General features: G+C 39.5%; 1 protein-coding gene across 2 annotated transcripts in view; it reads left to right on the plus strand.

Moving 5' to 3' along the window:
• EFTUD1 (elongation factor Tu GTP binding domain containing 1) overlaps positions 1 to 13,933 on the plus strand; it is a 154,148-nt gene that overhangs the window by 15,479 nt on the left and 124,736 nt on the right. For both annotated transcript variants that reach the window (XM_011983678.1, XM_011983680.1), the window contains 3 exons: positions 9,706 to 9,839; positions 10,552 to 10,689; positions 12,580 to 12,794. In XM_011983678.1, coding sequence (XP_011839068.1) covers positions 9,706 to 9,839; positions 10,552 to 10,689; positions 12,580 to 12,794 — 487 coding nt within the window. The remainder of the gene's footprint in view (positions 1 to 9,705; positions 9,840 to 10,551; positions 10,690 to 12,579; positions 12,795 to 13,933) is intronic.

Consider the following 13,933-nt stretch of genomic DNA (forward strand, 5'->3'; position numbering starts at 1 on the left):
CAGATGCATGCCACCATGCCTGGCTAATTTTTGTATTTTTAGTAGAGATGGGGTTTCACCATGTTGGCCAGGCTGGTCTTGAACTCCTGACCTCAGGTAATCTGCCCGCCTGGGCCTCCCAAAGGACTGGGGTTATAGGCGTAGCCACTGCGCCCAGCCGGGTATGCTTTCTTGATTGCATAGACCAGAGACTTAAGCTAGCTTGGGTTGGGGTGGGATAGATTATTGAAAGCATATGTGTGAAATGATATTGGAAATAATATCCATGAAAATTGAAAAACAGGAGTCTTATTGGAGTGGTGTCTCATAAAAATTGGAGCCAGATTTTGATTATGGATCCAAGATAGCTCTAGAGACCACATCAGTAAAAGTTTATGGATCCTTCCTCTGGAACTCCACTGTTGTCCTTGGATTTGAGTGTCTGTTTGTATCTCCACTATTATCCTGTGTGTCTTTTCTCTGTCTCATAGCTTTTGCCTACTGTCGTGTCTTCATCTTTGTGCATTCACTTTGCCCTGACTTCTTACCCTATTATCCTGTCTGTTTTCACCGTATTTCTGTTGCCTACTGCTTCGATCTCTTGTGTTTCTAAACACACAGTCTTAAGAACAGGATGCGGCTCTGCTTATCTTTTCATGCCAACCCATCACAGAGATTGCAGCTGTGGATTGGCTGCCCTTAGTTGGTTGGTCATCTCCTAGTCCAATCAGTGGTGATTGGAGTGGAGTCACAAAGTGTCAGATATGTTTCTTGTGAGCATGGGATGACTTCCTAGAAAGGAATTTGGGCTGAGCAGTCAACACACTTGACAATTCAGAGCCTTATGGGGATAGAAGTTAGGAATGTTGACTGGGACATATCCTCTCAGATCACCTGAGAGATGAGATATCTTAGTACTGATTCTCCAGAATGGGGTATTTCCTGCTATGAAGGTGGGACAGCCTGAAGGGGAACCTAGATGGGAGAAAAAGAGAAACCTGATGTTTGAAGAAACTCCACAGGTGACTTTTATTTATACCATGCCTTCCCCTTCTTCTCACCCACTTTGAATGCCCTCTTATGCAAATTAATCTCTTTCTCTGGTTCTGACTCTTAGTTTACTAAGCTTTCAAAAGTATTTTCAAATCTTTATTTGGGTTGAAATATAGGGTCTTATTCTAGTTTAAAGTAAACAGATAAATCATGCATGTTATAGAAGTGGTATTGAAAACCATCAAGGTCACACACTATCTTAGCATGTTCCAGGAACCTAATTCTTCTTTGAGAAAATGGAGCCTCTGTTATCTTTACGTTTGTGACCAAAATTTGCTGCAAATGTTGGGATCATATTATTAAATATTATTTGCCTGTTTCTTACCTCTCTTTGTGTCCCACCCACAAGAATACCATACATTTATCTTGTCATCTCAAGAGTTAGGAAGTATTCCTAACAATACACGTTCTGTAAAATATCCTAAGGGGATGTAATGCCTTTGAATCCTTTAGCCTAGAATCCAGATACATAAGACAGAAATAGATTCACATGGGTTAAATAATATGAAATTCATCGAAAGGAATACTGCTGTCATTTCTACTGTATAACCATTTTTTATATCTGAGCAAATATTGCTGTTCCTGAACTTTTGAATTTTTTATCTAATTCATCTTTTAAAATATTTTAGATAAATGTAAAAGTTTATGTACATATGTGCATATTATATATGTTGCATATATAGTATATATGTATGTATATTTCAATTTATTTATTTTTATATATATCTCAAATGTTTTGTAGAGATGGGATCTTGCTATGTTGCCCAGACTGGTCTCAACCTCCTGGGTCAAGCCTTCTATCTGTTTCCTAAAGTTTTGGGATTACAATTGTGAGCCACCACACCTGGCCCAAGTTTATATTTACTATAGAAAATTTAGTGTGTGTTATAGAATATACAGTAAAACACAAAAATGAAATAAAAATCACTCTCAGTTCACCACCAGTTATTTTATAATTTCAATTTTTATATTTAATGCAAGTTATATGCGTGTGCACACGCTGTGAGGTAAATATCTAACTTTATTCCCTCCCCCCAATAGCTTACTTATTCTAATACCTGTCAGATGTGATTATTAAGTACAATATTATTAGTTCCTGACATGTTGTTGACACCTCTGCACAAGTGAGGCAGTTTGGGTGGGGCTCTTAAGGACTAGAGAGTGAATTATGCCCACCCATGGAATACCTCCCCCGATTCCTGGGGTAAGGGCCAGTATCATTCAACTCCAGTTGATTGATTGATACACAGTGGGAATTTTTTTTTTTTTTTTTTTTTAAGAAAAGTTGGCATCAGGATGTTTGGCAAAATCTTCCAAATATCAAAATGCTGCCAACTTATTTAAAAATTGTAAAACACCTTGTGGAACACACTGCAGTGGGCTTTAGCTTATAAACTTTTAGTGTGTAACCTTAGCATATAGTCTAGTTATTAGCCTGGGTCAGTGGTACACTTGGGATTCACCAAGAGTCAGCCATATGCAGTGAGGATGTCCTCCAAACGTGGAGACCAAGGATACAGCAGCCTTCCGCAAAGAAGTCCATATGCAAGTTGATCACTTTGTAAATACCTCTGTTAGGGTTAGTGGTTGTGGGCAGATGGAGGATTTATGCATGTGTTGATTTCAGCTCTGTGGCTCTCTGGTTTTATACTCCAAAGACCAGGCCATGGAGACACTGACTCATGCCATCTAGTTACAGACAAGGCCAGCTTGTACCAGAAAGTCATCTCTTTCATTCAGAGGCAGTAGCTTCCCTTTCCTTCTGGCTGTGTGAATGTTTACCCATGGTCCTAACTTGCCTTATTCTTTCTAGAGTGAGACTGGGAGGGAAGAGTTTCATTACCCCTCATTTGACGGAAGGGTAGATTTTGTTCTCATTAGACAGTGAATGCTTTGCTTTGTGAAGCATTCAGTTGATGCCAGGCCTAAGAAACTAGGTACACGATAGTTCGCTTCTGAGCTAGGTGTCTCATATGCCTGATTTTGTTTCATCTTTACAGCAACTCTGTGATGGGTATTACTCTTACTTTACACATGTGCAAAAATGGAGTTCAGGGAGGTGAAGATACTTTCCCAAGGACAGAGTAATTTCTAGCATGTGGTAGTAGTCCTAGAACCAACATTTCCAGCCTATTCACTTGGACCATTAGTCTCTTGGAAGTTAGGCCACAAATAATTTCTCCTGAGGCTTAAGTATCTCCTTTCCACCAGGGATTGCTATGGACATCTTGTGGCCAGCACTACCTACATCCCTGTGGTCTTCAGTCATTGCCCACGATGTGGGCCACATGATCTGGCCTCTCTTGTAGTCTCTTCCCCATGTTTCTCTGTGATTCTGACACCCTCTTTCAATCTTCTATTATTCCCTTCCTTACCAAAACTTACTCTAAAAACATTCCAACGTAAATAAACATCCCTGCATCCTCAATGTCTTTTTATTGACGTTTCCTCCTTCTGCCTGGCTGTCTTCTGATGGCATTGCCTACCGTGTACCTTTTTCAAGTGAATGCTACTCATCCGTTCATGTTCCATGAATCTCTGGGTTAGGATACGGGATTGCTATTCTTTTTGTTCCCAGATCTGATGACAAAAGTTAATTCTTCTACCCTTGTTTTCAAACTTCTCCTTTCAAGACTCAGACCATCCGGTTATTCACCTTTCCAATCATTGTCAGCTCCTGGTGATGGTTCCTGTTCATTAATGACTTTGGCACCCGGCCTCATGAATCTTCTAAGATGGCTTTTACCATCCCTGAAAATGACTTCTTCAGCATCTTATCCTCTCAACAACATTGATTCTCCACTTCACCTACCCATTGTCATGACTGCTTTCTGGATTTTAGCATCACCTTGAGCTATCCATCTTCGACATTTCAAACTTAAATACTTCCTTCTCTACAGTCTTTGATTCTCCCAGCTCTTTCTTTCACCTGACTAATGAGGTACCCATTCTTTGACTTCATAAGTTTTTTGGCTCCCAACAGCCTCTTTCTTCATTCACTTCCTGCCTCGTACAGCCCAGATTTGTCATTTCACTGACAGTCTTGCCAGCGTCTTCAGTCTCTTTGGTTCTTGACCTTCTGTCATATTTTTCCTAACAAAACTTGAACTCTTGATAAAGCTAACTCTCTACACTTCTTTGTCCTTGTATTTGGACTAGGTTCTCAAGTGGTCCTCTAAACTGCTGGCAGACTTTCCATCTGTCCCTGTTGGGTCTTGCTCATTCTTCCCAACAGCTATTTTGAATCTTCTGGTCTCTTTCAGCCTATCTGTCATCCCCTCCTCCACAATCTCAGCAGACATTCTTACCTTCTATTTCTCAGAAAAGGAAAGAATTCTCACCTGCTTGCCACTGTATCTTAAAGCGTAATGGTATGGGCATTTTTTGCTTGCCTCCTGTCACTGGCAAAAACCTGTGCTCTGGACTTAACGATCTTTTCTTCAGTATCTTCCACCTCTCTGTACTGGCTTGTATCCATCAGCTTTTAAGCATGCTCAAGTCTTTATTGTCTTAAAAAATACATAAATCCTTTCAGCCCCACATTCCTCTGCATGTTCTCTCTCTTCCCCCCTTCTTAGTCAAAGTTATACTACAATTAGTCTCTCAATTACTCTGATAATGAGACCTGCACCTTATAGTAATGACATGCATTAGCAGTGTGAAATTGGTCGTTGATCTATGACCCTCTCCCCAGGGTGATGCTAGGCATAGAGAGATTATAAGAAGTAAACATCAACCTTTTTTTTAACTCCAGGGTTTCTTATTCTGGTTCTTACACCCTTCCAAGCAAAACTGCCAATGATCAAAGGAATCAAGACAATGTGGATGTATTAGATTTACTGTCTATGCAGCAGGCCTTCAAAGGTGGAGAAGTTCTCAGTAATGTCAGAGTTCAGGGTGTGGCCACAGTACTGGGTGGCAGATGTGGACTGGCATCATACTGAGAAAAACCAAAAGTGGGTGAGGCAAAATGTAATCAGAAGTGGTCTGTATGTGGTCTAGTTTCATGTTGGAGGAAGGTCTGGAGAGGCCTTCAGGTTGGGTTTGTGCAGCAAAAGAAAACTTAATCAGTTTGCTATTCATAGTTGTTTCTAGATAATTTTTCCCTCTTTCTTTTCTAACCCATTTTTTTTTTTTTTTTTTTTTTTTTTAAGATTAAGAGTCTTGTTCTGTCACCCAGGCTGGAGTGCAGTGGTGATCATAGGTGACTGCAGCCCAGACTCCTAGCCTGAAGCAGTCGTCCTGCCTCAGCATCACGAGTACCAAGGACTACAGGCATGTACCACCATGCCCGGCTAATTTTTAAAAATTTTTTGTAGAGATGATGGTCTCACCATGTTGTCCAGGCTGATCTTGGCTCAAGTGAGCCTCCTGTTTTGGCCTCCCAAAGCACTGGGATTATAGGTGTGAGCCACTGTGCCTGACCCCATCTCAGTTTTGACACATACCATCAGAGTCAACCACCCTTCACCTCTCCTTGTGGCAGGCTTCTCATAAAGATAGTTACCCTGTTACCTGTGTCAGCTTTACAATTGTGCTTTACAATTCTGTCAAATAATAAGCCGTATTAGTTGATTTATAACTTATAATGTTATATATTGACTTAAAATATAAAAGGATAGTAGTGATTTAAGATATAAAAGGAAACCAGGTGCAGTGGCTCACGTCTGTAATCCCAGCACTTTGGGAGACTGAGGCAGAAGGATCACTTAAGGACAGGAGTTTGAGACTTGCCACGGCAACACAGTGAGACCCCATCTCTACAAAAAATAAAATAAAAATTACCCTTGTGTGCCTGCAGTCCCTGCTACTCTGGAGGCTGAGGCAGGAGGATTGCTTGAGCCCAGGAGTTTGAGGCTGCAGTGAGCTGTGATTGTGCCACTGCATCCAGCCTGAATGTTATAGTGAGACCCTATCTCTTAAAAAAAATAAAAAATAAAAAGTAGTATTTCCTGAGGAGGGAGACTTGTGATTACTTTATAGTTGGGGTACAATTTATGTATATAATTGTTATAAGTTCATACATAAGGAATTTAGGAACATATCTTCAGGTAACTCAGGTTCTGCCTGTATTTCTGTTATTTTTGTTGTCAGGCAAAATATTCTACCAATACACTGAAACAAAAGACACTTTCAGGAGGTTCAGATCTTCATCCATAACTTCAGTTTTTCTTTTTTATTTTACGAAAAGTTTTCTCTCATCAGCTTTCTATGTATGTGTTAGTGAACATTTCCAATGTTTTGGAAGTCGAACGCTAAATTCCTTATATGAAGTTTTACTGAATACAGAGATGTTTTGGCAGGTACTAGGACAAATGTGCACCTTCTGTGAGACGATTATCCATGGCACTTTAAAACCATGGGCAAGGGAGGAATTCTTTTCCCGTAACTCCCTATTAGCAGCAGAAATTGTCTGGAAGATATCTCCCATAATTAACTTTGGTTCTTCCAACTTTTTTTTCAGCCCCCTGGAACTTGAAAAGATTGGATTGTTGCTTGACTGATTATATCTGTGCCTTGAAATGAAGCGGTTTAGTTTGGAATGCCTGGGAAGTAAAGCAGCAGAAGTTTCTGTCCCTGAATGCTATTACAGGGATTAATTCAACACATAGCTTCAGGACTTTGTTACAAATTGGAAAGATCATTTAGCATGTAAAAAATTTTGTCTCCTGAAAAGTGTTATGCGTTCTCTACTTTTAAGATAATTTCCACTAGCAATAGTAATATCTAGCATGATAAACCCTGTAACTGTTTTTATATTTTTTTTAAATTTGATCACACACACACAAAAGTGGTAAGTGGCATTTTTTAAAGATACATAATGTAGCTGAAGTCACAGCAGAAGAGCTGTGCTTGTGGACTTTTTTTCTGTAATGGATATGGGACTTCTTTCTCCAACCTTTGAAAATTTAGGTTAAAGTTGTTTGCAAAGGGTTAAGAGAAAAAGGCATTGAAAGGGGAATTGGGAGGCCTGACTCAGAGCTGAGCCAAGCCTTTGTCAGCTGTGTAACTGACCATGGCATTTCCTCTTTCTCACCGTTAAATATATTTGAGAAACTCCAGGTTAAATAGAGTTGGACAGACTTCTGTCACAGGGCTTCTCTGAACCTTTAATATGTATGTGTGATGTGAGCTCCAAGGCCGGCTGTATTTCTCAGCTGTATTATTTGATCAGACACTTATTTTTTAGGATGTAGATTTTCAGACAGAAACACTTGGTATATCTCTAGCTTTTCAGTTCCTCTGTAGATCTGAACTTGCCCTTCCTGAATGAATTTCAAAGAATCTGGAAATGGATACATAATTAGAGGAGCATAGATAGGTAGATAGGTATTCATTTTTCTGAGTATTCCCTAAAAGGTCTAACTCCAATAAAAGGTAAGAGCACTGTTATACAGGAAGCCTGAAATTTCTGTACGAGTGCATTTTTAGACTCTGTAAAGGACTTGACTGGAGACCCAGTCTCTGAAACTTGTGTATCAGGTCCAGGTCGTATCACAAAGGGTGGGAAAGTGCTTGAAGTTCTCCCACTCTCAAGTCTGGAGTTCAGCCGAATGAACAGGCTAGTGTGGTTTCCCCAGTTGCAAAGTATGAAGGCATCTAAGACCCGAGAAATGACTAAGATCATTCGATAGCCCGGGGTGTATTTCTGGCTTGCTTCTTTTGGGACCTTGGGTCAGTCTCTTACCTTTTGAGGGCATTAGCATGTTTTTCTATGAAATAAAGGCTTAGGCTGAGAAGATGCTGAGTGATTCTAAGAATCTCACAACTTTAATTTTATATACTAGGACCCTAGACCACCACTAGACATGCTCCTTTTTTTCTGGTGTACTTGGTTGAGACCATGGTACTTATTGAAAATGTTGGCTAGGAAAACTGGTGTGAGATCTGACAGTGAAAGGCTCAATTGAGGTCCAGTGGACCATTGTTCCAGGGCTCTGATTATTTGACTTCTTGGATTTTCATTGGAGATCTCCATGGTCTTCTCTGGTTGGAGCCTTCTCTGGTGGTTTCAGCAGAGCAATGGTTCCTCATAAAGCAGTTTGCATGAAAAGACCAGGAGGCAGCCGGGAGGAGTGATTCTGAAGAAGACAGTCTGTTGCTAACTGATGGCAGTCTTTCCCACTGAGCCCCAGTACACTTGGGAATGCTTCACCCAGTGTTTTAGGAATTCATTAGCAGTGGAATCTTGGCATGTGTAGTAAAAGTTACTGCCTTCTGAGTGTAGTGGTTAGAGGTATGGTCTTTGGAGTTAAATGGATTTGAACTTCTACTCTATCATTTTGAATTGTGTGATCTTAGTCAGTTAACCTCAGAGTTGGATTCTAGCTGGATGTCCTTCAGAAAAATACTTAACTTTTCTGTGCCTTAGTTACCTACTGTATAAAATTGGGCTAATAGTTGTAACTACTACAGGGGATTGTTGTAAGTAAACATTAGATAATTTCTGTAATATGCTTAGAGCAATGCCAGCCGTGAATAGGCAGTCCACAGATGTTAAGTTCTGGTTGTGGTTATTGTTGTGGTGGTGTTTTATCATCTGTATCACCTAGGGCACAAGCGAAGTCATTAAAATTATATTGGGGGAAAATTCTTTAACTGTCCCATACATTGCAGGTTGAGCATCCCAAATCTGAAAATCCAAAATCTGAAGTGCTCCCAAATTCAAAACTCTTCAAATACCAACATGGCACAAAAAGGAAATGCTCATTGGAGCATTTTCGATTTCAAATAAAGGATACTCAACCTTGTAGTTATTCTTGAGCACATTCAAGTTGACAAACTCTGAGTTAAGGGGAGGAGCAAAAGTGAAGTATATGTTTGAGCATTCAAATAATTATTCTGTCTTTAAAAGAGAATTATATCAAATTTATCAATAATGGGGAATGAGTATAGAATTCTATAGCATTACTAATTTTCTGCATGGTATACTAAGTTATGTTTAATGATAACTCTCTATAACCTAGGATGATCTTTTTTTTTCTTGTTTGCGTGGGACTAAGGGCTTTGATGGGATGTGGAAGTTTCAGTGTTAAAACCAGACAACTCAGGATGTGTCATCACCCTACTATAAGTTTAATACATTTGTCTGTTGAGACTATTGAAGGAGATATTAATGGGCAAGCACATAGCACACTGCTTGGCACATAGTAACTGCTCCTTAAGTTTTTGTAGATTTGAGTCTAAATCTTGATTGAGCAGATTCATACACTGCTCTTTGACAAATTGTAGGGAAGAAGTTGGCCAACTGCTTTGTTAGCCCTTTGAGCAGCTCTTACTGTTAGGCCCTTGAGCATTGATTTCTTTCAGTTTCAATTTCCTAATCTGTAAAAGGAGAATAGTAATATGTATCTCATAGGGATATTGTAAGGATTCAATAATATGTGATTAGCACATTAAAAGTGAGTATCATAGTGGTTGGCTCCCATTAAGCTCTTAAGTGGTAACTATTAGAATAATGAAGTCCTTTAACATTTTATATAGATGCTATTTGGAATCAGTAGTCCCATCAGTGGGAAAACTTGGAATGGTAGCTCTGGATTGAGCTTTCAACTCCTTTAGCTTTGTCCAGTTTTTTCTTAGAAGCTTTCAGCTTTCTTATTCTAGAATGCCTGAGGAAGAACAATGTATACCTGGAGAACTGAAAATGTGTGTTTACGAATTGTGTTTTAGGTAATGAGGAGTACCTGATTAATCTGATAGACTCTCCAGGACACGTGGACTTTTCCTCAGAAGTATCAACCGCTGTTCGCATTTGTGATGGATGCATCATTGTGGTAGATGCTGTGGAAGGAGTCTGTCCACAGGTAGTGGATTGTGATGAGAAAATACTTAAATGGTTAAGGGTGAGGAAAGAGGAGGAACTGACTGACTTTAGGCATTTCACTGACAATCAGAACGTTGGTTTTATATTTCACATTTGGTAACGTTCCAGTCTGTGATGGAGTTAAATCACCAGAGTTCTGAAGGAATCTTAGAGATGATGACTTTAATTTAACATACTTTGTTTTTGTTTTTGTTTGTTTTGAAACAGTCTTGCTCTGTCACCCAGGCTTTAGTGTGGTGGCACGATCTTGGCTTACTGCAACCTCCACCTCCTGGGTTCAAGTGATTCTTATGCCTCAGCCTCCACAGTAACTGGGATTACAGGCATGTGCCACCACACCTGGCTAATTTCCGTACTTTTAGTAGAGACAGGATTTCGCCATGTTGGCCAGGCTAGTCTTGGACTCCTGGCCTCAAGCGATCCACCTGCCTCAGCCTCCCAGAGTGCTGAGATACAGGTGTGAGCCACCATGCCTGGCCTTATTTATCCTTCATAACTGTCAGTTGTGTAAAGGCAATGATGATTTCTTGCCTATAGTTCTTTGCTACTGTGCTGTATACATAGTTTGTGAATGCCTAATGAATACCTTTGTCTGACTGGCGTTGTCTAGAGTGGTTATTGATCAGTATTTTCTAATGTGCTTTACTTAATTCAAATCATGAGTTTTACATTCTTCTTTCTGTTTTTATCAGACACAAGCAGTTCTGCGACAAGCTTGGCTTGAAAACATCCGTCCAGTTTTAGTGATTAATAAGATAGATCGCTTGATAGTGGAACTGAAATTCACCCCACAAGAGGCCTATTCTCACCTCAAGAATATTTTAGAACAGGTATTTTAATTTTTAGTATTTAAAAAATTTAGTCTCAAAGAAGAGTTATAAGGAAGTTACTAAGCTTGGTATGAGCCATTGCTACAGAAAAATGAACTTTTCCACTTCATATTCATACATGTTGGTGTTATTCTACAACAGTGGCTACAGAATAAGCATGTTCTCAGTAGTCCCTTCCATCTCTTGGAATCACCCATCATATAAAGCTTAGACAATAGACTCTCTTGTTTAAAACTGTATCTTGGTTCCAAAGTGAAGCAATATTAGGATTTTATTACCTGTCTATAGTATTTTATTACCTGTCGTTAGAGGAAATTTTACCCAAGCATTCATTCATTTATTTATTCAGCAAATATTTCCTAGATATATGTTGAATAAATGAATTATTGAATGTCCATTGTGCATTAGGGATTGTGAATATAAGATGGACAGGTCAGAATCCCTATTTTCAAGGAGCTCACAGTATAGTAGGGGAGACAAAGAGATACTTGGAGAACAATGAGATAAGCCCTGGGTGTGATATGACAGCACAAGGGCCATCTAACCCAGTCTGGGTCAAGAGGGAAGAATGAGTTAGAAGTCGTACAATGGAAACCTTGAGATGGAAGTAAAGTAGGTGTTTGCCAGGTAGAGAGGAAAAGGACATTCAAAAGAGAAGGAATATGATGGGCAAAGTCATAAAGGCAAGAAAAAGCACAGTACAGTGTTTCATTTAAGGACTACAAATTGTTTTTTAGCTGAAGAATTAGATTATGTTAAACAGTGACAAGAGATGGGAAAAAGGATATAGGATTTAGATGTTGGTGAACCTTGTATGCCATGCGTAAGAGTTTGAAATTTTTTCCTCAACATAGTGGAAAGCCATTGATGAGGACAGCTTGAGTATATTTATTTGCTAAAGGCAGGAAACAATAAAAGCAGAACTGTGAAAAAGAATGAGGGATGGATATCATTCCCTGTAGAAATAGGAAGAGGTAGGCCGGGCTCGGTGGCTCCTGCCTGTAATCCCAGCACCTTCGGAGGCCGAGGCGGGTGGATCACGAGATCAGGAGATTAAGACCGTCCTGTTTAACAAGGTGAAACCCCGTCTCTACTAAAATTTGCAAAAAATTAGCCGGGCCTGGTGGCAGGCATGTGTAGTCCCAGGTACTCGGGAGGCTGAGGCAGGAGAATGGTGTGAACCCGGAGGCAGAGCGTGCAGTGAGCCAAGATCACACCACTCCATTCCAGCCTGGGCGACAGAGCGAGACTCCACCTCAGAAAATAAAAAAAAAAACCATGAAATAGGAAGAGGTAAAATAACTCCTGCCCTGCATTGGCAGGAGAAAGGTCAGTGGTATTTGCAGACATAAGTGAGCTTGTAGATTGGAATGTGGGGCACTTGAAGGAAATATGAGTAATAGGTTCCATTTTCTTTCTGAGGTAGGACATAAGATTACTGCCTATTTGGGAGTGAAAGTAGTTGAGGATTAGGAGTTGGGAAGAGGGCCTGAAGAGGGTAGTGAACATTTCAGACAACCGATGTGAGAAATGGCAAGGCAGTGGACTAAGGTTACAAACTAGGATTGTGGGGTTGGAAATCATGAGTACTTTGTGATAGTAGGCCTCAGTGCTGAAAAACAAATTAAGGGTATGATATTAACATTTACATTAAACTAATAATAATCAAAAAATGACCTTCCAAAAGCCTTAGAATTTAGTTATGCTGAGTTTAGAGAATGGATACATGTAAGTTATTTACTGATTGTAAATGCCACCTCCATTCGTTTGTGCTTAATGAGCCCAAACTGACTGATGATTCTAGTCCTAACACAGGTTAAACAGTGTTTATCCTTCCGTGAGTGTGCTAAGCATCTGAATGACACTCTGCCATTTCACCATCTCTCCTAGATTAATGCACTCACAGGAACTCTTTTTACTTCTAAAGTCCTAGAAGAAAGAGCAGAGAGAGAGACGGAATCCCAAGTGAATCCACATTCTGAACAAGGAGAGCAAGTATATGACTGGAGCACTGGCTTGGAGGACACAGATGATTCTCAGCTTTACTTCTCTCCAGAACAGGGAAATGTGGTGTTTACCAGTGCAATAGATGGGTGGGGCTTTGGGTAAGTCTGTTTGAATCTGATTAAATCTCTTTGTGGATTTTATATGCCATTGGTTTTTTTAGTGAAACTTTTTATTTTGAGATAATTATAGATTCACCTACAGTTGTAAGAGATAATACAGAGAGTTCTCTGGTGCCCTTTACCCAGTAACTGCCTCCTATCCATAATAACATCTTGTATAACTGTAGTACAATACCTCAACCAGGACTTTGCCATTTGCCATCAATATACAGAACATTTCTATCACTGCAAGGCTCCTTCACGTTGCCCTTATATTGCCACAGCTACTTCCTTCCCTCCCTCAAACCCTTTTTAACCCTTGACAACCATTTATCTTATCTCCAAATTTCTCATCTCATGGGTGTTATAGAAATGGAACCAAAAAATATATGATTTTTTTGGATTGATTTTTTTCACTTAGCGTGATTCTCTAGAGACTTATCCAAGTTATTGCATGCATTAATACTGTAGTTGGTTCCTTTCTGTTGCTTAGTAGTATTCCATGGTGTGGATGTAGCCCAGTATAACTATTCACCCATTAAAGGACATCTGGTTTTTTTTTTTCCTTTTTGGGCCATTATGAGTAAAGCCGCTATAAACATTCATGTGTAGGTTTTTGTATGAACATGTTTCATTTCTCTGGAATAAATGCCTATGAGTGCATTTGCTGAGTCGTATGGTAGTTGTATGTTTAGTTTTTAAAGAAGCTATCAAACTGTTTCCAGAGGGACTGTACCATTTTATATTCTCACCAGCAATGCATGCGTGAGTGATCCGTTTTCTCCAAATGTTCACGTTTGGTGTTGTCACTGTTTTCATTTTAGCAGTTCTGTTGGGTGTGTACTAATATGCTATTGTGGTTTTAATTTGCATTTTCATAATAGCTGGTTACCTCGAACATCTTTTCATGTGCTGATTTGTCATCTGTAGGTCCTCTTGAGTGAAATGTCTTTTCACATTTTTTCCCATTTTGTTATTGTGTTTTTTCGTACTCCTGAATTTTGACAGTTTTTTCTATTCTAAACAGTAGTCCTTTGTCTCATATGTGTTTTGCAAATATTTTCTCCCAGTCTATAGTTTGACTTCATATCCTCTAATAGTGTTTTTCAAAGTGAGCAAAGATTTTTTTTTGTTTTTTT

This window comes from Mandrillus leucophaeus, unplaced genomic scaffold, assembly GCF_000951045.1.
Source record: "Mandrillus leucophaeus isolate KB7577 unplaced genomic scaffold, Mleu.le_1.0 Scaffold254, whole genome shotgun sequence".
Taxonomy (NCBI): domain Eukaryota; kingdom Metazoa; phylum Chordata; class Mammalia; order Primates; family Cercopithecidae; genus Mandrillus; species Mandrillus leucophaeus.